The following is a 22,726-nucleotide window of genomic DNA, read 5'->3' as shown; positions in this document are numbered from 1 at the left end:
TTATATTTTAGAGGTTTAATGTTATGATTTATTGAATTAGTATAACATACAACCATTCTGTTTTTCAGAGCTCCCAGTTAAATTTTCCAAGGAATTGGGAAAACTGTCTATTGAAGAAGGACACAAGGCTGAGCTGACGTGTGAAACATCTCGTGGAGACACTCCTGTCGTGTGGCGCAAGGGTGACAAGATCCTGAAAGCTGGAGCCAAGTATCGCATGGTGCGCGAGGGCAGGAAGGCCAGCCTCGTCATCAGCTCAGTGGAGCTGGGAGACAGTGACCAGTACACGTGCGACTCTGGGAACTTCCAGACAACAGCAAAGCTCACTGTGACAGGTAAACCATGAAATTGCAATCGGTGGTGAATATGGAGATGATTTGCGTCACGTGAATGTAATGTCCTGAAACTACAGTTGATTTTACGTAAATTGATATTGGCCTTTTACATCAAGGAACCAGTTACCTTTGCATATTATCTCAAAATATCCTATTGATTATGATGTACAAATGTTACCTAGTTAATTATTCATATCATCATCACGCAAGGTCTATCCTCAGCTGCATAAACATCTCCCCACGTCATCACATTCCCTCATGGCTTCACAATGCCACAATCCATCTCACTCCTGCATATGATCTGATCTCATCACTCAATCTCTGCCACACTCAGTCGATCGACCATCGTCTCTTCCATGGCTGCCTCTACGTCAGTAGTCTCATCCACTTTACCATCATTCCTTCTCGCAAAGTGTCCTGCCCAAGCCCAATGATGTCCTTATCACCGACACATCTAAAACAGATTATTTATCCACGTGCATAATGTCTCTTTGTCGGAAGGGACACATGTTTAAAATGTCTCTTTTAATGGCAAAATAACTTAAACATATTTTTTTAATCTGAACTTTTTTCTTTCAGAAGCTGGAGTTGTATTCACCAAATCGCTCTCGGATACCAAAGTCCAGGCAGAGGGTGAAGTGACCCTCTCGTGTGAGACCTCCAAGGCCGGGTCACCAGTGCAGTGGTACCATGATGATCACCTGCTGGATGGTAGCGACAAGCGGTTCCATGTCAAGCGAGATGGAAAGGCAGCCACACTGAAGATCAGTCGCGTGGAGCTAATGGACAGCGGGAAGTACGTCTGTGACACGGGCTTTGAGAAAACCAGTGCCACCTTGACCGTTACAGGTACAGCTCCTTCTGAATACAAACATAATTCAGACTTGAATATGAAATTATTATAATTGTAATATTTATATATCCAATTACAATGTTGATTTTCTTCTTCAGAGCTCCCTGTTGAATTCTCCAAAGAGCTGGGAGAGCTGTCGGTTGAGGAAGGACACGAGGCTGAGCTGACGTGTGAAACATCTCGTGGAGACACTCCTGTCGTTTGGCGCAAGGGTGACAAGATCCTGAAAGCTGGAGCCAAGTATCGCATGGTGCGCGAGGGCAGGAAGGCCAGCCTCGTCATCAGCTCAGTGGAGCTGGGAGACAGTGACCAGTACACGTGCGACTCTGGAAACTTCCAGACGTCAGCAAAGCTCACTGTCACAGGTAAACAATGAATTGTATAATCTGTGGAGTATCCGACAATGAGTTTATATATGTGAATGTAATGACTTTTGAACCACAGGTGATAGTGTGTTAATTGATATTGGTCAACGCAATTATTTACCTCAATTATTCATATCATCATCAGCCATGGTCTATCCTCAGCTTCATGAATTTCTCTCCATGCCATCACATTCCCTCATGGTTTCACAATGCCACAATCCATCCCACTCCTGCACAGGAGCTGATCTCATCGCTCAATTACTGCAGCGCTCGTTCACTCAGCCTTCTTCTCTTCCTTGGCTACCTCTATGTCAGTAGTCTCATCCACTTGGCCATCATCCCTTCTTGCAAAGTGTCCTGCCCAAGTCCACTGATGTCTTTGTGACCGATAAGTCTAAACCGGATTATATGATATCCATATGCGAAATGTTTTTTTGTAGAAAGGGACATGGGTTTAACATGTCTCTTTCAATGGGAAGATCAACATTTTTATCCACATTTTCTTTCAGAAACTGGAGTTGTTTTCACCAAACCTCTGACCGATACCAAAGTCCAGGCAGAGGGTGAAGTGACCCTCTCGTGTGAGACCTCCAAGGCCGGGTCACCAGTGCAGTGGTACTATGAGGATCAGCTGCTGGATGGTAGCGACAAGCGGCTCCATGTCAAGCGAGATGGAAAGGAAGCCACACTGAAGATCAGTCGCGTGGAGCTCACGGACAGTGGGAAGTACGTCTGTGATTCAGGCTTCGAGAAAACTAGTGCAACCTTGACCATCACAGGTAAGGCGTCTACTGCAGCCAGACGAAGTTATATTTTAAAGGTTTATTATTATAATTACTTTAATTAGTATAACAAATTAACCCATTTTGTTTTTCAGAGCTCCCTGTAAAATTTTCCAAAGAGCTGGGTGAGTTGTCAGCTGAGGAAGGACGCAAGGCTGAGCTGACGTGTGAAACATCTCGTGGAGACACTCCTGTCGTGTGGCTTAAGGGCAAGAAGACCCTGAAAGCTGGAGCCAAGTATTGCATGGTGCGCGAGGGCAGGAAGGCCAGCCTCGTCATCAGCTCTGTGGAGCTAGGAGACAGTGACCAGTACACCTGCGACTCTGGAAACTTCCAGACGTCAGCAACGCTCACTGTAACAGGTAAACACAATTTTCTTTATATGTGGTTGATCTGAAGGCGCTTTGTAAAAATTATTATAGCACCCATCAACGCAATGTTTGAAGTTACAGATAACCACTTGATCACTACACATGAAGGAATAAGCCTTGGAAGTCCATTCAGGGTCTGCCCAAGATTATTATGCCCAAAACACAATTGACTGTTGTCTGAAAATACGTTAATGCATTAGGTAAACCAGTAATTAAATGTATCTTGAGTAGGAGTAAACCACCGCTCGATTTTCTTTCAGAAGCGGGAGTCGTTTTCACCAAATCTCTCTCGGATACCAAAGTCCAGGCAGAGGGTGAAGTCACCCTCTCGTGTGAGACCTCCAAGGCCGGGTCACCAGTGCAGTGGTACCACGAGGATCAGCTGCTGGATGGTAGCGACAAGCGGTTCCATGTGAAGCGAGATGGAAAGGCAGCGGTGCTCAAGATCAGTCGCGTGGAGCTAACGGATAGCGGGAAGTACGTTTGTGACTCGGGCTTTGAAAAAAACAGTGCCACCTTGACCGTTACAGGTACAGCTCCTTCTAAATACAAACATAATTCGGACTTGAAAATGAAATTATTATAATTATAATATTTATATATCCAATTACAATGTTGATTTTCTTCTTCAGAGCTCCCTGTTACATTTTCCAAAGAGCTGGGAGAGCTGTCGGTTGAGGAAGGACACAAGGCTGAGCTGACGTGTGAAACATCTCGTGGAGACACTCCAGTCGTGTGGCGCAAGGGTGACAAGATCCTGAAAGCTGGAGCCAAGTATCGCATGGTGCGCGAGGGCAGGAAGGCCAGCCTCGTCATCAGCTCAGTGGAGCTGGGAGACAGTGACCAGTACACGTGCGACTCTGGAAACTTCCAGACGTCAGCAAAGCTCACTGTCACAGGTAAACACTATTTTATTTATTGTGGTCGATCTGAAGACGCTTTGTAAAAATGTTTATAGCACCCATCAAAGCAATGTTCGACATTACGTAAACCACTTGATCACTATATATGAAGTAATCAACCTTCGAAGTCCATTCAGAGTCTGCTCGTGATGATTATTACGCCCAAAATGAAATTGACTCAGGTCTGAAAATACGTTAATGCATTAAGTAAACCAGTAATTGAATGTATCTTGAGAAGGAGTAAACCACCGTTCGATTTTCTTTCAGAAGCAGGAGTCGTTTTCACCAAATCTCTCTCGGATACCAAAGTCCAGGCAGAGGGTGAAGTGACCTTCTCGTGTGAGACCTCCAAGGCCGGGTCCACAGTGCAGTGGTACCACGAACATGAGCTGCTGGATGGTAGCGACAAGCGGTTCCATGTGAAGCGAGACGGAAAGTCAGCCACGCTGAAGATCAGTCGCGTGGAGCTAACGGACAGCGGGAAGTACGTCTGTGACTCGGGCTTGGAGAAAACCAGTGCAACCTTGACTGTTTCAGGTACAGCTCATCCTGAATACAGACATGGCTGCATTCCAAGCCAAAATATGGCATGCAATATGATAAAATAACGTCTTTATTTGGTATTTTCAGAGCTCCCTGTTACATTTACCAAAGAGCTGGGAGAGCTATCGGTTGAGGAAGGACACAAGGCTGAGCTGACGTGTGAAACATCTCGTGGAGACACTGCTGTCGCGTGGCGCAAGGGTGACAAGACCCTGAAAGCTGGAGCCAAGTATCGCATGGTGCGCGAGGGCAGGAAGGCCAGCCTCGTCATCAGCTCAGTGGAGCTGGGAGACAGTGACCAATACACGTGTGACTCTGGAAACTTCCAGACAACAGCAACGTTCACTGTGAGAGGTAAACAATGAAATGTATAATCTCTAGTGCATCCGAAGTTGCTTTGTTTGATGTTAATGTAATGACCTTTGACACGTGGAGGGATATTGTGTGCGTTGGCCTTTTACATCAAGGAACCATTTACCTTTGGATATTACCGCGTCGCTGCTTTTTGCAGATGACGTTGTTCTCTTTGCCTGGTCAGTCTGTGATCTCCAGCATGCACTTGAACGGTTTGATGCCGAGTGTGAAGCAGCTGGGATGAGGATCAGCACCTCCAAATCTGAGGTCATGGTTCACTCCTGGGAGATGGTCGATTGTTCTCTCCAGATCAGGGGGGAACAGCTGCCTTTAGTGAAAGAGTTTAAGTATCTCGGGGTTTTCTTCGCCAGTGATGGTAAGTGGGAGCGGGAGATCAGCTGGCAAATTGGTGCGGCGTCCGCAGTGTTGTGGGCACTGTACTATTCCATGGTAGTGAAGCGGGAGATGAGTTCTCGAAAAAAGCTCTCGGTTTACAGGTCGATATACATTCCCACCCTCACCTATGGTCATGAGCTTTGGGAAATGACCAAAAGGATGAGCTCGCGGGTACAAGGGGTCGAAATGAGGTTTCTCCAAAGGGTTGCCGGGCTCATTCTCTGTGATCGGGTGAGGAGCTCGGTAATCCGGGAAGAGTCTCAGAGATGAGGTGTTGCTCTTCCAGTTCGAGATGAGCCAGTTGAGGTGGTTAGGGCACCTGGTAAGGATGCACCCTGATAGATTCCCCCTGGAATTCTGCCGTGCATGTCCCACTGGGTGAAGACTGGAGGGCCAGCCCAGGACACACTGGCGAGAATGTCGTTCGGCTGTCCTGGGAATGCCTGGGAATTCCCCAGGAAGAGCTACAGTCTGTCGCCAGAGAAAGGGAGCTGTGGACTGCCCTATTCAACATGCTGCCGCCGTGATCGTTGCCAGGACAAGCGGATTGAGAAATTAACGAATGAGAAACGAGCATTTTTATCTCCATATTTTATTTCAGAAGCTGGAGTCGTTTTCACCAAATCGCTCTCGGACACCAAAGTCCAGGCAGAGGATGAAGTGACCCTCTCGTGTGAGACCTCCAAGGCCGGGTCACCAGTGCAGTGGTACCATGGGGATCAGCTGCTGGATGGTAGCGACAAGCGGTTCCATGTGAAGCGAGATGGAAAGGCTGCCACGCTTAAGATCAGTCGCGTGGAGCTAACAGACAGTGGGAAGTACGTCTGTGACTCGGGCTTTGAGAAAACCAGTGCCACCTTGACCGTCACAGGTACAGCTCTACGTGAATACAAACGTAATGCAGATTTGAATGTGTAATTGTTATCATTATAATATATATTTGTCCAATTTGAATGTCCGTTTTCAGAGCTTCCTGTCGAATTCTCCAAGGAGTTGGGATCTTTATCGGTTGAGGAAGCCCACGAGGCTGAGCTGACGTGTGAAACATCTCGTGGAGACACTCCAGTCGTGTGGCTCAAGGGTGACAAGATCCTGAAAGCTGGAGCCAAGTATCGCATGGTGCGCGAGGGCAGGAAGGCCAGCCTCGTCATCAGCTCAGTGGAGCTGGGAGACAGTGACCAGTACACGTGCGACTCTGGGAACTTCCAGACAACAGCAAAGCTCACTGTGACAGGTAAATAATGAATTGTATAATCAGTGGTGAATCCGACGATACTTTGTTTTATGTAAAAAAGGGATATTGTGTGCATTCGCCTCTTACGTCAAGGAAGCATCTTCCTATGGATATCACCGCAAAGTATTCTCTTGATAGTGATGTCCAAATCTTACCGTGTCAATTATTCCTATCATCAGCCATGGTCTAGCCACAGCTTCATGAATGTCTCTCAACGCCTTCATATTCCCTCAGGGTTTCATGATGCCAGAATTCATTCCACTCCTGCACATGAGCTGATCTCATTACTCAATCTCTTCAGCACGTGTTGGCTTTTCCGTCTTCTCTTCCTTGGCTGCCTCTACATCAGTAGTCTCATACACTTTACCATCATCCCTTCTCGCAAAGTATCCTGCCAAAGCCCACTGATGTCCTTATAACCGACATGCCTAAACCGGAATATATCATATCCATATGCATAATGTATTTTGGTAGAAAGTGACATGTATTTAAAATATATTTTAGAATGGGACAATTACTTTAAAAATGTTACTGGCATATTTTCTTTCAGAAGCAGGAGTTGTTTTCATCAAACCTCTGTCCGATACAAAAGTCCAGGCGGAGAGTGAAGTGACCCTCTCGTGTGAGACCTCCAAGGCCGGGTCACCAGTGCAGTGGTACCATGAGGATCAGCTGCTGGATGGTAGCGACAAGCGGTTCCATGTGAAGCGAGATGGAAAGGCAGCGACGCTGAAGATCAGTCCCGTGGAGCTAAGAGACAGCGGGAAATACGTCTGTGACTCGGGTTTTGAGAAAACCACTGCCACCTTGACTGTCGCAGGTATGCTGCCTACTGCAGCCAGACATAATTAGGATTTGAATCCGTAATTATTGTATTTTTATATTTATATGTACAATTACAATGTTTATTTTCTTTTTCAGAGGTCCCTGTTATATTTTCCAAAGAGCTGGGAGAGCTGTCGGTTGAGGAAGCCCACGAGGCTGAGCTGACGTGTGAAACATCTCGTGGAGACACTCCAGTCGTGTGGCTCAAGGGTGACAAGATCCTGAAAGCTGGAGCCAAGTATCGCATGGTGCGCGAGGGCAGGAAGGCCAGCCTCGTCATCAGCTCAGTGGAGCTGGGAGACAGTGACCAGTACACGTGCGACTCTGGAAACTTCCAGACAACAGCAAAGCTCACTGTGACAGGTAAATAATGAAATGTATAATCTGTGGTGAATCCGAAGATACATTGTTTTTTGGTAACAAGGGATAGTGTGTGCATTGGCCTCAAACATCAAGGAACCATCTTTCTATGGATATCACCGCAAAGTTTTCTCTTGATAGTGATGTCCTAATATTACCATGTCAATTATTCCTATCATCAGCCATGGTCTATCCACAGCTTCATGAATGTCTCTCAATGCCATCAAATTCCCTCTTAGTTTTACGATGGCACATTACATCTTACTCCTGCACATGAGCTGATCTCATCGCTCAATCTCTGCAGCGCTCATACGCACGGCCTTCTTCTCTTCCTTGGCTGCCTCTACATCTATAGTCTCATACAATTGGCCATCATCCCTTCTCGCAAAGTGTCCTGCCCAAGCCCACTGATGTCCTTAAGACCCCCACGCCTGAACTGGGTGAAATATCCTTATGAAAATTTTGTTTCGGTAGAAAGGTACACCTTTTTAAACTGTGTATATGAATGGCAAAAATAACTTTTTTTTAAATATTTCCATATTTTATTTCAGAATCTGGAGTTGTTTTCACCAAATATCTCTCGGACACCAAAGTCCAGGCAGAGGATGAAGTAACCCTCTCGTGTGAGACCTCCAAGGCCGGGTCACCAGTGCAGTGGTACTACGAGGATCAGCTGCTGGATGGTGGCGACAAGCGGTTCCATGTCAAGCGAGATGGAAAGGCAGCCACGCTTAAGATCAGTTGCGTGGAGCTAACGGACAGCGGGAAGTACGTCTGTGACTCGGGCTTTGAGAAAACCAGTGCCACCTTGACCGTTACAGGTACAGCTCCTCTTGAATACAAACATAATTCAGACTTGAATATGTAATTGTTATGATTACAATATTTATGTATCCATTTGCAATGTTCATTTTCATTTTCAGAGCTTCCTGTTGAATTCTCCAAGGAGTTGGGATCTTTATCGGTTGAGGAAGCCCACGAGGCTGAGCTGACGTGTGAAACATCTCGTGGAGACACTCCAGTCGTGTGGCTCAAGGGTGACAAGATCCTGAAAGCTGGAGCCAAGTATCGCATGGTGCGCGAGGGCAGGAAGGCCAGCCTCGTCATCAGCTCAGTGGAGCTGGGAGACAGTGACCAGTACACGTGCGACTCTGGAAACTTCCAGACGTCATCAAAGCTCACTGTCACAGGTAAACATTCAACTGAATAATCTTTGGTGTATCGGAAGATGCTTTGTTTTTGTGATTGTAATGCATTTGAAACCACGGGTGATATTGTACACATTTATATGGGCCTTTTCCATCAAGGAACCCGTTACCTTTTGGTATCACCTCAAAGTATACTATTTATATTCACGTCCAAATATTACCATGTAAATTATTAATATCATCATCAGACATGGTCTATCCTCAGCTTCATGAATCTCTCTCCACGCCATCACATTCCCTCAAGGTTCCACGGTGCCACAATCCAGCCCACTTCTGCACATGAGCTGATCTCATCGCTCAATCACTGCAGCGCTCTTTCACTCGGCCGTCTTCTCTTCCTTGGCAGCCTCTACATCAGTCGTCTCATCCCCTTGACCATCATCCCTTCTCGCAACGTGTCCTGGCCAAGCCCACTGATGTCCTTATGATCAACACACCTAAACCCGATGATATAATATCCAAATGCATAATGTCTTTTTTGTAGACAGCGACATGTGTTTGACGTCTTTAAATCGGAAACTGACTTTCAAAATATACGCATATTTTATTTCAGAAGCTGGAGTTGTATTCACCAAACCTCTGTCCAATACCAAAGTCCAGGCAGAGGATGAAGTGACCCTCTCGTGTGAGACCTCCAAGGCCGGGTCACCAGTGCAGTGGTACCACGAGGATCAGCTGCTGGATGGTAGCGACAAGCGGTTCCATGTGAAGCGAGATGGAAAGGCAGCCGCGATTATGATCAGTTGCGTGGAGCTAACGGACAGCGGGAAGTACGTCTGTGACTCGGGCTTTGAGAAAACCAGTGCCACCTTGAATGTTACAGGTACAGCTCCTCCTGAATACAAACATAATTCAGACTTGAATATGTAATTTGTATAATTACAATATCATTAGACCTCCTTTGCCAGTGCCAAAATATAATAATAGGGTTTTTCCCCTTTTTTCTGGAAACAAAACTTTAACCTTTTTTTTTACCAGGATTCATGTCTGCATTAACCACAACACTTGCAGTCAAAATGCAAACAAAAAACATACTATGATAATATATGCATTTTCGTTGACATTGATTGGTCCACACCATGGACGGAAAACAAAAATGTTAATTTTCTTTTCAGAGCTTCCTGTTGAATTTTCCAAGGAGTTGGGATCTTTATCGGTTGAGGAAGCCCACGAGGCTGAGCTAACGTGTGAAACATCTCGTGGAGACACTCCAGTCGTGTGGCTCAAGGGTGACAAGATCCTGAAAGCTGGAACCAAGTATCGCATGGTGCGCGAGGGCAGGAAGGCCAGCCTCGTCATCAGCTCAGTGGAGCTGGCAGACAGTGACCAGTACACGTGCGACTCTGGAAACTTCCAGACGTCAGCAAAGCTCACTGTCACAGGTAAACATTCAACTGAATAATCTTTGGTGTATCGGAAGATGCTTTGTTTTTGTGATTGTAATGCATTTGAAACTACGGGTGATATTGTACACATTTATATGGGCCTTTTCCATCAAGGAACCCGTTACCTTTTGATATCACCTCAAAGTATACTCTTGATATTCACGTCCAAATATTACCATGTAAATTATTAATATCATCATCAGACATGGTCTATCCTCAGCTTCATGAATCTCTCTCCACGCCATCACATTCCCTCAAGGTTCCACGGTGCCACAATCCATCCCACTCCTGCACATGAGCTGATCTCATCGCTCAATCACTGCAGCGCTCTTTCACTCGGCCGTCTTCTCTTCTTTGGCAGCCTCTACATCAGTCGTCTCATCCCCTTGACCATCATCCCTTCTCGCAACGTGTCCTGGCCAAGCCCACTGATGTCCTTATGATCAACACACCTAAACCCGATGATATAATATCCAAATGCATAATGTCTTTTTGTAGACAGCGACATGTGTTTGACGTCTTTAAATCGGAAACTGACTTTCAAAATATACGCATATTTTATTTCAGAAGCTGGAGTTGTATTCACCAAACCTCTGTCCAATACCAAAGTCCAGGCAGAGGATGAAGTGACCCTCTCGTGTGAGACCTCCAAGGCCGGGTCACCAGTGCAGTGGTACCACGAGGATCAGCTGCTGGATGGTAGCGACAAGCGGTTCCATGTGAAGCGAGATGGAAAGGCAGCCGCGCTTAAGATCAGTTGCGTGGAACTAACGGACAGCGGGAAGTACGTCTGTGACTCGGGCTTTGAGAAAACCAGTGCCACCTTGAATGTTACAGGTACAGCTCCTCCTGAATACAAACATAATTCAGAGTTGAATATGTAATTATTATATCATTAGACCTCCTTTGCCAATGCCAAAATATAATAATAGGGTTTTTCCCCTTTTTTCTGGAAACAAAACTTAAACCTTTTTTTATCAGGATTCATGTCTGCATTAACCACAACCAACACTTGCAGTCAAAATGCAAACGAAAAACATACTATGATAATATATGCATTTTCCTTGAAATTGATTGGTCTACACCAGGGAAGGCTTTTGAAAACAAAAATGTGAATTTTCTTTTCAGAGCTTCCTGTTGAATTCTCCAAGGAGTTGGGATCTTTATCGGTTGAGGAAGCCCACGAGGCTGAGCTGACGTGTGAAACATCTCGTGGAGACACTCCAGTCGTGTGGCTCAAGGGTGACAAGATCCTGAAAGCTGGAGCCAAGTATCGCATGGTGCGCGAGGGCAGGAAGGCCAGCCTCGTCATCAGCTCAGTGGAGCTGGGAGACAGTGACCAGTACACGTGCGACTCTGGAAACTTCCAGACGTCAGCAAAGCTCACTGTCACAGGTAAACATTCAACTGAATAATCTGTGGTGTATCCGAAGATGCTTTGTTTTTTGTGATTGTAATGCATTTGAAACCACCGGTGATATTGTGTAAATTGTTTTTTTTCCATCAAAGAACCCGTCTTGATAGTGATGTCCAAATATTACCATGTCAACTTTTCATATCATCATCAGACATGGTTTATCATCAGATTCATTCATTTATCTCCGCGCCATCACATTCCCTCATGGTTTCACGATTCCACAATCCATCCGACTCCTGCACATGAACTGATCTCATCCCTCAATCCCTGCAGCGCTCATTCACTCGGCCGTCTTCTCTTCCTTGGTTGTCCGTTGTCTAATCCACTTAACCATCATCCCTTCTCGCAAAGTATGCTGCCCAAGCCCACTGATGTCCTTATGATCGACACACCTAAACTAAATGATATGATATCCAAATGCATGGTGTATTTATGTAGACAAAGACATGTGTTTAATGTCTTTAATTCGGAAACTGACTTAAAAGAAACATATCTGCATATTTTATTTCAGAATCTGGAGTTGTATTCACGAAACCTCTGTCCGATACCCAAGTCCAGGCAGAGGGTGAAGTCACCCTCTCGTGTGAGACCTCCAAGGCCGGGTCACCAGTGCAGTGGTACCATGAGGACCAGCTGCTGGATGGTAGCGACAAGCGGTTCTATGTGAAGCGAGATGGAAAGGCAGCGGTGCTCAAGATCAGTCACGTGGAGCTAACGGATAGCGGGAAGTACGTATGTGACTCAGGCTTTGAGAAAACCAGTGCCACCTTGAACGTCACAGGTACAGCTCCTCCTGAATTCTCACGTAGGTAAAATTTGAATGTGTAATTGTTATAATAACATGTAAACGACCAATTAAAATTTTCATTTTCTTTTTCAGAGCTCCCTATTAAATTCCCAAAAGAGCTTGGGGAATTGTCGGTTGAGGAAGGACACGAGGCTGAGCTGACGTGTGAAACATCTCGTGGAGACACTCCAGTCGTGTGGCTCAAGGGTGACAAGATCCTGAAAGCTGGAGCCAAGTATCGCATGGTGCGCGAGGGCAGGAAGGCCAGCCTCGTCATCAGCTCAGTGGAGCTGGGAGACAGTGGCCAGTACACGTGCGACTCTGGGAACTTCCAGACGTCAGCAAAGCTCACTGTCACAGGTAAACTCTAGCCAATGACGGAATTTCAATATTTTCTTGGTTGAACATTAAATGAATAAATAGTGATACCTGTCAAATTGAGTTTTTACGAGAGAATATGTAATAGTGATGTTGTTAGGCATGCATTAACAAATGTAAATTTTCAATCAGAGTTGTCTCTTCTAAATATATCCTCGTGCATTTCTCTCTTTTAGCTGTGGGAATATTAACCATTAGCTTCTTAGTGAGGGATTTAATTCACAGCAAATGTGTGATGTTTATGTGCTAATGGTGTTTTAGCTATGTGACCTGAGCCACTTTCCTTTGTAATCGCAAATCCGCGAGCTCTGCTTATCATGCAATGCCCAGTGGTCGCGTGTGGCTTTCATCTTTTGACATGAAGTGACTACGCTTACCTCGTGGGTTCTCACCTGCTTGAAAAAATAAACTTGAAACACAAAGTTGCCCCTGTTCCACGGCTCGAGTGACCCAAGTCTGCTGCCTGTCCTGGATCATGCTGGCGTCCACCCACAGAGGCCCCCATTCATCTTGAGGAGCAACTCCAGGATCAGGAGGGAGAGGAGCTCGGGAACATCACGTTCAGCTGCCGCGTCTCGAAAGCTGGCATGAGGGTGGCATGGAGGAAAGGAACTTCGCCGCTACAACCTGGCTCCAAATACTCCATTGGACAAACTGGACATATCCTTAAGCTCACGGTGTACAATTTGCAGACAGGCGATGCAGGAAAATACGAATGTGAGATTGGGGATGTTCTGAAAACATCGGCAGTGCTCACAGTTAGAGGTATGTTTTGTCACGTAGATGTTAAAAGTGTTGCAATGTTTATGTTTAACAGTTAAAGTAGGATCTTATTCTCCCAAATATTAACAAACGTCATATAATTGTTGCGTTGAACAATTAATCCATTTCTAGTGGTTGGCATCAAGCAGAATGTGAATATTGATATGTATACTGTGCATTTTCATTTTGTGTTTCTCAAAAGCAAATGGTGGTATTACGTTTTTTACTTACAGAGGCTCCAGGCCTAATTCGTGAGGCTCTTCATGACCAGGAGGTAGAAGAGTTTAGAACAGCGACTCTCCACTGCCGCTTCTCCAAACTAGCAGAGAGAGTCACCTGGAAAAAGGACTCCTCAGCCCTGCACCCGAGTGACAAGTATGAGATGACGCAGGAGGGAGGTATGGCTACTCTTCTCATCCACAACGTTCAGCTGGAAGATGCTGGAAGCTACACGTGTGAGACTGAGAAAGATCAGACCTCGGCGCTGCTCATTGTGCAAGGTAGCCATGTACATGACAAGTGTTTGTACTTCACGAACAAATGCTATGTGTATTGCTGTTTGTTCTTCACTCCCTCGTATGCATTGGCATTTTCTGGGTAATTGGATTCACTCCCACATTCCAAAAGCTCTTGAATGGAATTCGCCAAAGCTGGAGCCTCACAGAATCTTGAGACTCATGGTGATGAGATGTTAACTACCTCACCTGGTATACAGGAGGGCATAGTTTCGATCCCGACCCTGACGCCTATATATTTGTAGTTTGCATGTCTCTATCCCCATGGTCACGTGGATTTTTCTCCGGGTCCTCTGGTCTTTCCCTCCACATTTAGAATCAACATGTATTTATAATATTTGGCTTCTGTAAATTACCACGTGAAAAGCAACTTCGTTGAGCTATTATTTGTGGCCAGGTCGCTTCTCAAAAAAATATATATATATCGCTCATTGAGCCTCACCTGGTGAAATAAAAATAATTGCTACTTTTAGTTTAGTTTTCCTGTTTTAATAACTGGCATTAATGTTGACTTCAAGCTTTCGTGACTGCAGGAATTCATACTCTTTGGGTCTTTCGGTAAAGTCACGATTGGGTCTTTCGGTAAAGTCACGTGACTTTACCGAAAGACCCAAAGAGTATGGTATTAATGTGTTCGAAACAAAAATCCACCCACAGAGGCCCCAGTGCTGATCTCTGAGGCTCTTGAGAACCAAGAGGTTGAAGAGTTTGAAACGGCCACTCTCAGCTGCCGCTTCTCAAAACCTCCAGTGAAAGTCACCTGGAAGAAAGGTTCCACTGTCCTGCACCCCAGTGCCGACCACGAGATGAAGCAGGAACACGACGTGGCCACGCTCATCATCCACAAGGTGCAGCTGGACGACACCGGCGAGTACACCTGCGAAACAGGCAACGACAGGACTTCGGCAATGCTGCTCGTACAAGGTACTCTTCTTCGCCAATCGCATCGTGTCAACGTTTCATACATTGACGCAATTATTATTTCACGAATTTACATAACTCAGTCCAATCAGATTTAAAAAAGATCAGAAAGTGCACATCTCTTTTCGTGCTCAATTGCGGGGTTTTTTTTATGGCTAAAACTTCACTTCACTGTCTGGCATGGATCCTGCGATCATTTTAGAGGTCATATTTCCACATATTCTATGAGCCACACTTGCTTTGAAAGTTCCACACGGATTTGTTGTCGTCCTTTTTTGCCAAAGCTTTGTGAGATGTGTTGGTTCTCCCCCCAACCGAAGGTCACAGTAATCTCAGCAAAGCGATTGATCGACTAATAGTTTTGCATTGAGTAATCTGGCCCCTATAATGTCTCACTCGCAGAAGCCCCGGTGCTGATCCGTGAGGCCCTCCGGGACCAGGAGGTTGAGGAGTTTGGGACGGCTACCCTCAGTTGCCGACTCTCCAAACCAGACGTGCCGGTTGCTTGGCAAAAAGGGTCCAAGCTGCTTCATCCGAGCGCAAAGTACAACATGGTCCAGAACGGGGACATAGTTAGACTCGTAATCTATGACATTGAATTGGAGGATGCTGGAGATTACGAATGTGACACTGGAGATGATAGAACAGTAGCTACTATTTTGGTCACAGGTAAGCTACCGGTGCATATAACAACAGTTTTCTATGCCTTACAAATCAGAATACCACTTAAAATAATTATATTATGAAATCATTTGATGCTACCTTCTCAAGGTTTATAAGAACTGGATGACTTTGTTCATGAAAGCTACGTTTAAGAATGGCGTTGGCTTCTATTTGCTACAGAGGCCCCGGTGCTGATCTCCGAGACCCTTCGGGACCAGGAGGTTGAAGAGAGTGGCACTGCGACTCTCCGCTGCCGCTTCTCAAAGCCAGCAGCGAGAGTCACCTGGAGGAAGGACTCCTCAGTCCTGCACCCGAGTGACAAGTATGAGATGAAGCTGGAGGGAGACCTGGCCACTCTTGTTATCCACAATGTACAGCTGGACGACACTGGGAGCTACGTTTGTGAGACGGAGAATGATCAGACCTCAGCAATAATGACAGTACAAGGTTCGTGTCACATCATGACACGTATACACATCGTGACACGTCACAGCATGACATGTATCCATACAATTGATTTTTATGATTGTTGAGATGAACACTACTCTCTTTGTAATTCACAGAGAAGCCAGTGGTGTTCACCAAGGGCCTGCAGGATCTAACAGAAGAGGAACTCGGAGACGCTGCGTTTGTGTGCGAGGTGTCCAAAGAAGGGGCTTCAGTAACGTGGATGAAAAATGGTGGGGTGCTTTACCCTGGAGCAAAGTGTGAGATGAGTCAGGATGGAAGAGCAGCCAGACTCGTCCTGCATCACTTGGGCCTGCACGACGCTGGGCAGTACTCCTGTGACAATGGCCATGATGTCACCACCGCCACGCTCAATGTCACAGGTGATTAGTACATTTTAAAAGTACATTCACGAGAATGAAAAAGGGTTCTTTTTTCAGTTTATGTGAACACTTAACTTTGATATAAATATCCTTCTTTCCAGAGCGAGACATCCACATTGTGAGAGGCCTGGAGGACTGTGAGGTGTTTGAGAACAACTCGGCCACGTTCTCCTGCGAGATCTCCCACGCTGATGTGCAGGAGGTGGAGTGGTTGCTGGATCAGAGCCGGCTGTATCATAACGAGTTTAATGAAATCAGTGTGGACGGAGGGAAAACACACGTCCTCACCCTCAACAACCTCGCCCTGCAGGACGGCGGCTGTGTTACCTTCAAGGCAGGGAAACACACGTCCTCAGCAACTTTGTCCATTAAGGGTACGCGACGTGCTGTGATGAGCCCATCTTTGATATTGATATGAAAGGATCTGTGTATTTCATGCCATCTTAATGTCTGGTTTGTTAAGTTGATCTTCCTAAATATGTATATTGAACGTGCTTTAAAGTCCAACTCCATCTTTTTGTGTTGTGGTGTGCACAGCGGTACCAGTGAAGTATGTGAAGCGACTAGAGGATGTAGATTGTGTGGAGGATGGAGAAGCAGAATTTGTGTGTGAGGTGTCCGAGCCGAGCGCTCCGGTCACATGGCACAGGGGCGATAAACAGCTGAGCCCTTCTCAGAAGTACGTGATACACAGAGAAGGAGCGGTCGTGAGTCTCGTTGTCACAAAGCTGCAACCAGAAGACGCGGGGGCGTACACTTGTGATGCAGGAGATGATGCCACCTCTGCCAAACTCCACGTTCAAGGTGAAACTTAATAACAAAAATAATAATTTTCACTTATTAGGTGCCTTGATCATCTTAAGGTAATTCTCCCCCATCTAAGCTCACGAACATTTAAAGACACAAACTCTACGCTGGTGTTGCGTCCAGTTTTGCAATCATGACCTTTCTTCATCAACCTTGTTTACAGAGGCTCCGGTGTTGATCTCTGAGGCCCTTCAGGACCAGGAGGTTGACGAGAGTGGCACTGCGACTCTCCGCTGCCGCTTCTCAAAGCCAGCAGCGAGGGTCACCTGGAGGAAGGACTCCTCAGTCCTGCACCCGAGTGACAAGTATGAGATGAAGCTGGAGGGTAACGTGGCCACTCTTGCTATCCACAACGTGCAGCTACAGGATGCTGGGAGCTACGAGTGTGAGACGGAGAATGATAGGACATGTGCATCACTGATTGTTAAAGGTAAAGCAACATTATTCGGTACACATTTCTATACACGACCTATGTTTTGAACGTAAGAATGATAATAATTCACGTATGACTGTGAGCTCCTGCTCACTCGTAGAGGTGTTGGAGGGAGCATTGCACGTCTGTAACTTAATGTGTATTTTTCCAGTTAATGTAATGTATTACGTTTACTTTTACATTCATGGTACTATTAAATCATAGGAAACATTTATTGTATTCCTTGTACACCGCATGTCTTTGAGGAGATATACACAGCAAGTGAATGAAGTGGATATTTAGTTTCGTACTCTGCGTTTTTAAAGTAAAAATTTCACTTTATACTTTTTTGAGTCGTAGCAAACAATGTTTTTCATAGATTTTACTGTTTTTAGTTGAGGATTTAATTTCATCTACATATTAATATAATTCGCATGGATAAAAATAGGCTTTTAGCCAAAATTATCTATGAGGAAGGGATTACAACACAGCTCACGAGAAGATATTTTCTGCAATGGCCCCCCTGTCCCTGGGTTACGTTGAGTTGGGTGTCAATCGAGAGCTCATGACCTGCATATTCTGTGAAAAATACAAGCTGATCAAAAACTAATTAATAATTTAAAAAGTTAGGAAAACGCATGCACACGCATTGTTTATGTTACTCTTTCCAGCGTGTTTGGGTTTAGAAGTATTTAATTTGCAATTAGGCCTTTTTGTTCTGGAAAATTAGGTCAGCGGGTGAAGAGGGGGGAAATAAAGTTGGGCGACAGGGGGAGAGATATTGGGGCTTGCTGCTGTTATCATTACATCGCAGTTGTAATGAGTTGTAATCTGGCTAACCATCAAACAAAGATGGTCACTGCATCCCACGTTTTCAGATGCGCTTCTACGGCCGACTGGAACGCTCTTCCTTTCGATATTAGGAAGCCACTGGAGCTATGTACTTTTAAACCTAAATGTAAAACTGATTTCTGTAGAACTGCTTTTTGTGTTTAGTGTGTCGTCCTTTCCCCGTACCCACGATTATCACAGTTGGCTATATACGGTGCAAAGGAAGTTCAACATACGTTGTGAAAACCAACGGTACTAAACAACAGGAAATGACTGAAGAACTTCGTAAATTACTGTGCAAACTGTGGCTGAAGTGAAATATGAGCAAAAAAGGCATTCGCCACTAGTTTGCTGAAGAGCAGCATAAAATGTGTTGTTGTCAGTACACAACTCTGAAGCACAACAGAGTATCTGCTACACCCATAGCAATTATTGCTTCAGACCGCTACAGACGGGGGAGGTAATCTGGAGGAGACAAGCTAAAGCAGGTTGGAGTGAATTTAGTCATTTTATGTCGTAATGAAAAGCAACAAAGAAAAGTGTGCCCAAGAGCAACGTTTTCAATCAGTGGATGTTGCCTGATACGACTTGTGGATTTGAGACATGGATGCATGCCACGAACGAAAGAACAAACGTTGAAAAGTGTTCAAAGAAGCATAGAGAGGTGCATGCTGGGGATTACACTGACAGAAAAAGTAAGACATAGATCGATGAACAAATGAAAATTCGACGCTCTACGACAAGAGTTGATGAAAGCAAGTGGTCTTGGGCAGAACACATTGCTAGCAGGGACTGTGGACGATGGACGATGGACGATGGACGAGGCTGGCGGTGGAATGGCACCCAAAGAGCAGACCGAAGCTAAGATGTCGACCACTTTGCAGGTGGATTTTATGAGATCAGATAGAGCGCAATAAAGATCATGGCACCGCTGGATCGTTAGGATGGTAACTTTGTGGGGAAACTATACAGCTGCGAATAAGTCATGGATGATTATGATTAATTCATGTGTATATAATTTTATTATGTGACGAGTTTTCAACTGATTCAAATTTGTAGTTTGTGAAAGGAAAGACCACAGGACAATATAGGACATTTGTAACTTATACCTTTTTGTTATTATCAGCTCCAAATGAAGTTGCCATGCCAACCCAGGAGGAGCAGCTGCCACAGGAGGCTGTGTTGTCTGCCATCATGGGTATGGTCGCCGTTCACATGAGCGCATGCATGGCAGTATGCATGTTCATGAACGCTTGTTTAACCAGTTACTGAAATTAATAGATTGCAATTGCCAGCTTCGCCGTGTATTACGAGAGACAAGAGAAGTAAACTCTAGTGATGTATCACAATGTAATATTCCACCAGGTTTCCAAAACCACAATCGGTAAGTAACTAATTGCATCACAATTAAACCGCATGATAACGCCTCTTATTATTTGTTATAATGTATCCACAGAGAAGCCAGTGGTGTTCACCAAGGGCCTGCAGGATCTGACAGAAGAGGAACTCGGAGACGCTATGTTTGTGTGCGAGGTGTCCAAAGATGGTGCCCCAGTCACGTGGCTGAAACATGGTGGGGTGCTTTACCCTGGAGCAAAGTGTGAGATGAGTCAGGATGGAAGAGCGGCCAGACTGGTCCTGCATCACCTGGGCCTGCACGACGCTGGGCAGTACTCCTGTGACACTGGCCACGATGTCACCACCGCCAGGCTCAATGTCACAGGTGATTTATTTAATGCATATCTCATTAAATATAGACTCAGTCCAAAGTTTTACATTTTAAAATCAATGACAAACATCTCTGGAATATAAATAATTATTTCATCGTACTTTACAGTGCAACCACGACTGATTTAAGTATCCTTCTTTCCAGAGCGAGACATTCGCATTGTGAGAGGCCTGGAGGACTGTGAGGTGTTTGAGAACAACTCGGCCATGTTCTCCTGCGAGATCTCCCACGCTGATGTGCAGCAGGTGGAGTGGTGGCTGGATCAGAGCCGGCTGTATCATAACGAGTTTAATGAAATCAGTGTGGACGGAGGGAAAACACACGTCCTCACCCTCAACAACCTCGCCCTGCAGGACGGCGGCTGTGTTACCTTCAAGGCAGGGAAACAGACGTCCTCAGCAACTTTGTCCATTAAGGGTACGCTACGTACTGTCATAAGCCCATCTTTGATATTGATATAAAAGATTCTGTGTATTTCATGACATCTCAATGTCTGATAATTGTTTTTTTTACCCTTTTATCTGGCAACAAAACTGACACCTTTTTTTACAAGGAGTCAAGTTTGCATTGACCACAATACCTGCGGTCGGAATGCAAACAAAAAACACAACTCTGTGTCTGGTTTGTGAATTTGATCTTCGTGATAATTAATATTGAACGTGCTTTAAAATCCAACTCCATCTTGTTGTGGTGTGCACAGCGGTACCAGTGAAGTTTGTGAAGCGACTAGAAGATGTAGATTGTGTGGAGGATGGAGAAGCAGAATTTGTGTGTGAGGTGTCCCAGCCCAGTGCTCCGGTCACATGGCACAGGGGCGATAAGCAGCTGAGCCCTTCTCAGAAGTACGTAATGCACAGAGACGGAGCGGTCGCGAGTCTCGTTGTCACAAAGCTGCAGCGAGAAGACGCTGGGGCGTACACTTGTGATGCAGGAGATGAAGCCACGTCTGCTAATCTCTGTGTTCAAGGTGAGATGTGATCATCTTCACGTGATTTTCCTCAAGCGACAGTCATGGTTACCTCTGTACACGAGTTTATCAACTAACAATAATAACCCGGAGTCAAATATTACTTTATACAATATTGGATGCTCTTTTTCTGCTATAGAGGCCCCGGTGCTGATCTCCGAGGCCCTTCGGGACCAGGAGGTTGAAGAGAGTGGAACTGCGACTCTCCGCTGCCGCTTCTCAAAGCCAGCAGCGAGGGTCACCTGGAGGAAGGACTCCTCAGTCCTGCACCCGAGTGACAAGTATGAGATGAAGCTGGAGGGTAACCTGGCCACTCTTGTTATCCTTAACGTTCAACCGGAGGATGCTGGGAGCTACAACTGCGAGACAGAGAACGATCAGACTTCTGGAATGCTTAGAGTTAAAGGTGAGATGTGCCATTGAGTTTTGAGAATGCATTTGTTGTCATATCTTATTATGATTAGTCAAGCAAAAGTTTTGCTGTCCGACGCGCGGGCAGGCAAGTGCGCAGTGGTGACATCACCGCACGCACCTGCGTCATGACGCGGGATTCCACAGCGCTGAGCCGCATTCTTGCGTGGTGGCGACGTCATAACACCCCCCCACCCCCCAACGCAACCCACTCTCCATCTTGGTTATGCAGTTGCGAGGGCAGTGCTAAGTCATACTATATTATAGAAAAAAGATTTGCTGGCTGGTTAACTTCCCGGCTGCCAACGTGCCGGCCAGCGTGCGTTCGGATTGGCTGGAGGCCATGTGCTGGCTCACACGCATAGGGGAGCAGGCGCACGAGTGGAGGCGAACGGGCGTGGGGTGGGGGTGCACCGAGGGGAAGCGCGGGTAGGGGGTGCATGGGTGCGGTGCGCACAGGGTGGGGTGGGTGGCAGGGGTGACTGGGGGGGCTATGCTATGATATGAGCTTGATGTATGTTTGTTGAACGTATTTCGCACCGTGCGTAGCAAACCGTGCTTCCTTTACGTTACACAATCTTGATTTGTTTTCGCTACAGAGACCCCAGTGCTGATCTCTGAGGTCCTTCAGGACCAGGAGGTTGAAGAGAGTGGAACTGCGACTCTCCGCTGTCGCTTCTCAAAGCCAGCAGCGAGGGTCACCTGGAGGAAGGACTCCTCAGTCCTGCACCCGAGTGACAAGTATGAGATGAAGCAGGAGGGAAACATGGCCATCCTTCTCATCCACAACGTACAGCTGGAGGATGCTGGGAGCTACGAGTGCGAGACAGAAAATGATCGGACTTTTGCAATGTTGAAAATAACAGGTTTTTGTCTCATAACACATTCAAAATTACTTGTGATTTACTCATTGAATTTTGTCGCAGAGAAACAATGTTGGGATAAATTCGATCGTTTTATTATTTCACAGAGAAGCCAGTGATGTTCACCAAGGGCCTGACGGATCTGACAGAAGAGGAACTCGGAGACGCTGTGTTTGTGTGCGAGGTATCCAAAGAAGGGGCCCCAGTCACGTGGCTGAAACATGGTGGGGTGCTTTACCCTGGGGCAAAGTGTGAGATGAGTCAGGATGGAAGAGCGGCCAGACTGGTCCTGCATCACTTGGGCCTGCACGACGCTGGGCAGTACTCCTGTGACACTGGCCACGATGTCACCACTGCCAGGCTGATTGTCACAGGTGATTTATTTAATGGATATTTCATTAAAAGTTTTACAATTTAAATTCAATAACAAACATCTGTGGAATATAAATAATTATTTCATCATACTGTTCATTACAACCACGACTGGTTTTAACCACGACTGATTTAAGTATCCTTCTTT

At 45.8% G+C, this 22,726-nt stretch overlaps 1 protein-coding gene across 1 annotated transcript in view; it reads left to right on the top strand.

Moving 5' to 3' along the window:
• Window positions 1–22,726, top strand: part of LOC144721123 (obscurin-like) — a 119,323-nt gene that overhangs the window by 19,614 nt on the left and 76,983 nt on the right. Inside the window, exons 22-54 of the mRNA XM_078598518.1 lie at window positions 69–335; window positions 915–1,184; window positions 1,287–1,553; window positions 2,063–2,332; window positions 3,339–3,605; window positions 3,975–4,145; window positions 4,329–4,505; window positions 5,503–5,772; window positions 5,869–6,135; window positions 6,686–6,955; window positions 7,057–7,323; window positions 7,872–8,141; window positions 8,244–8,510; window positions 9,082–9,351; window positions 9,644–9,910; window positions 10,481–10,750; window positions 11,042–11,308; window positions 11,842–12,111; window positions 12,211–12,477; window positions 12,991–13,260; window positions 13,491–13,757; window positions 14,430–14,696; window positions 15,096–15,362; window positions 15,537–15,803; window positions 16,288–16,520; window positions 17,189–17,378; window positions 19,363–19,434; window positions 19,693–19,959; window positions 20,110–20,382; window positions 20,666–20,932; window positions 21,072–21,338; window positions 21,943–22,209; window positions 22,314–22,580. Coding sequence (XP_078454644.1) covers window positions 69–335; window positions 915–1,184; window positions 1,287–1,553; window positions 2,063–2,332; window positions 3,339–3,605; window positions 3,975–4,145; window positions 4,329–4,505; window positions 5,503–5,772; window positions 5,869–6,135; window positions 6,686–6,955; window positions 7,057–7,323; window positions 7,872–8,141; window positions 8,244–8,510; window positions 9,082–9,351; window positions 9,644–9,910; window positions 10,481–10,750; window positions 11,042–11,308; window positions 11,842–12,111; window positions 12,211–12,477; window positions 12,991–13,260; window positions 13,491–13,757; window positions 14,430–14,696; window positions 15,096–15,362; window positions 15,537–15,803; window positions 16,288–16,520; window positions 17,189–17,378; window positions 19,363–19,434; window positions 19,693–19,959; window positions 20,110–20,382; window positions 20,666–20,932; window positions 21,072–21,338; window positions 21,943–22,209; window positions 22,314–22,580 — 8,352 coding nt within the window. The remainder of the gene's footprint in view (window positions 1–68; window positions 336–914; window positions 1,185–1,286; window positions 1,554–2,062; window positions 2,333–3,338; window positions 3,606–3,974; window positions 4,146–4,328; window positions 4,506–5,502; window positions 5,773–5,868; window positions 6,136–6,685; window positions 6,956–7,056; window positions 7,324–7,871; window positions 8,142–8,243; window positions 8,511–9,081; window positions 9,352–9,643; window positions 9,911–10,480; window positions 10,751–11,041; window positions 11,309–11,841; window positions 12,112–12,210; window positions 12,478–12,990; window positions 13,261–13,490; window positions 13,758–14,429; window positions 14,697–15,095; window positions 15,363–15,536; window positions 15,804–16,287; window positions 16,521–17,188; window positions 17,379–19,362; window positions 19,435–19,692; window positions 19,960–20,109; window positions 20,383–20,665; window positions 20,933–21,071; window positions 21,339–21,942; window positions 22,210–22,313; window positions 22,581–22,726) is intronic.

The sequence above is a fragment of the Lampetra planeri genome, chromosome 10 (assembly GCF_965212315.1).
Source record: "Lampetra planeri chromosome 10, kcLamPlan1.2.h2, whole genome shotgun sequence".
NCBI lineage: Eukaryota > Metazoa > Chordata > Hyperoartia > Petromyzontiformes > Petromyzontidae > Lampetra > Lampetra planeri.
This window is presented reverse-complemented; position numbering and strand designations above follow the sequence as displayed.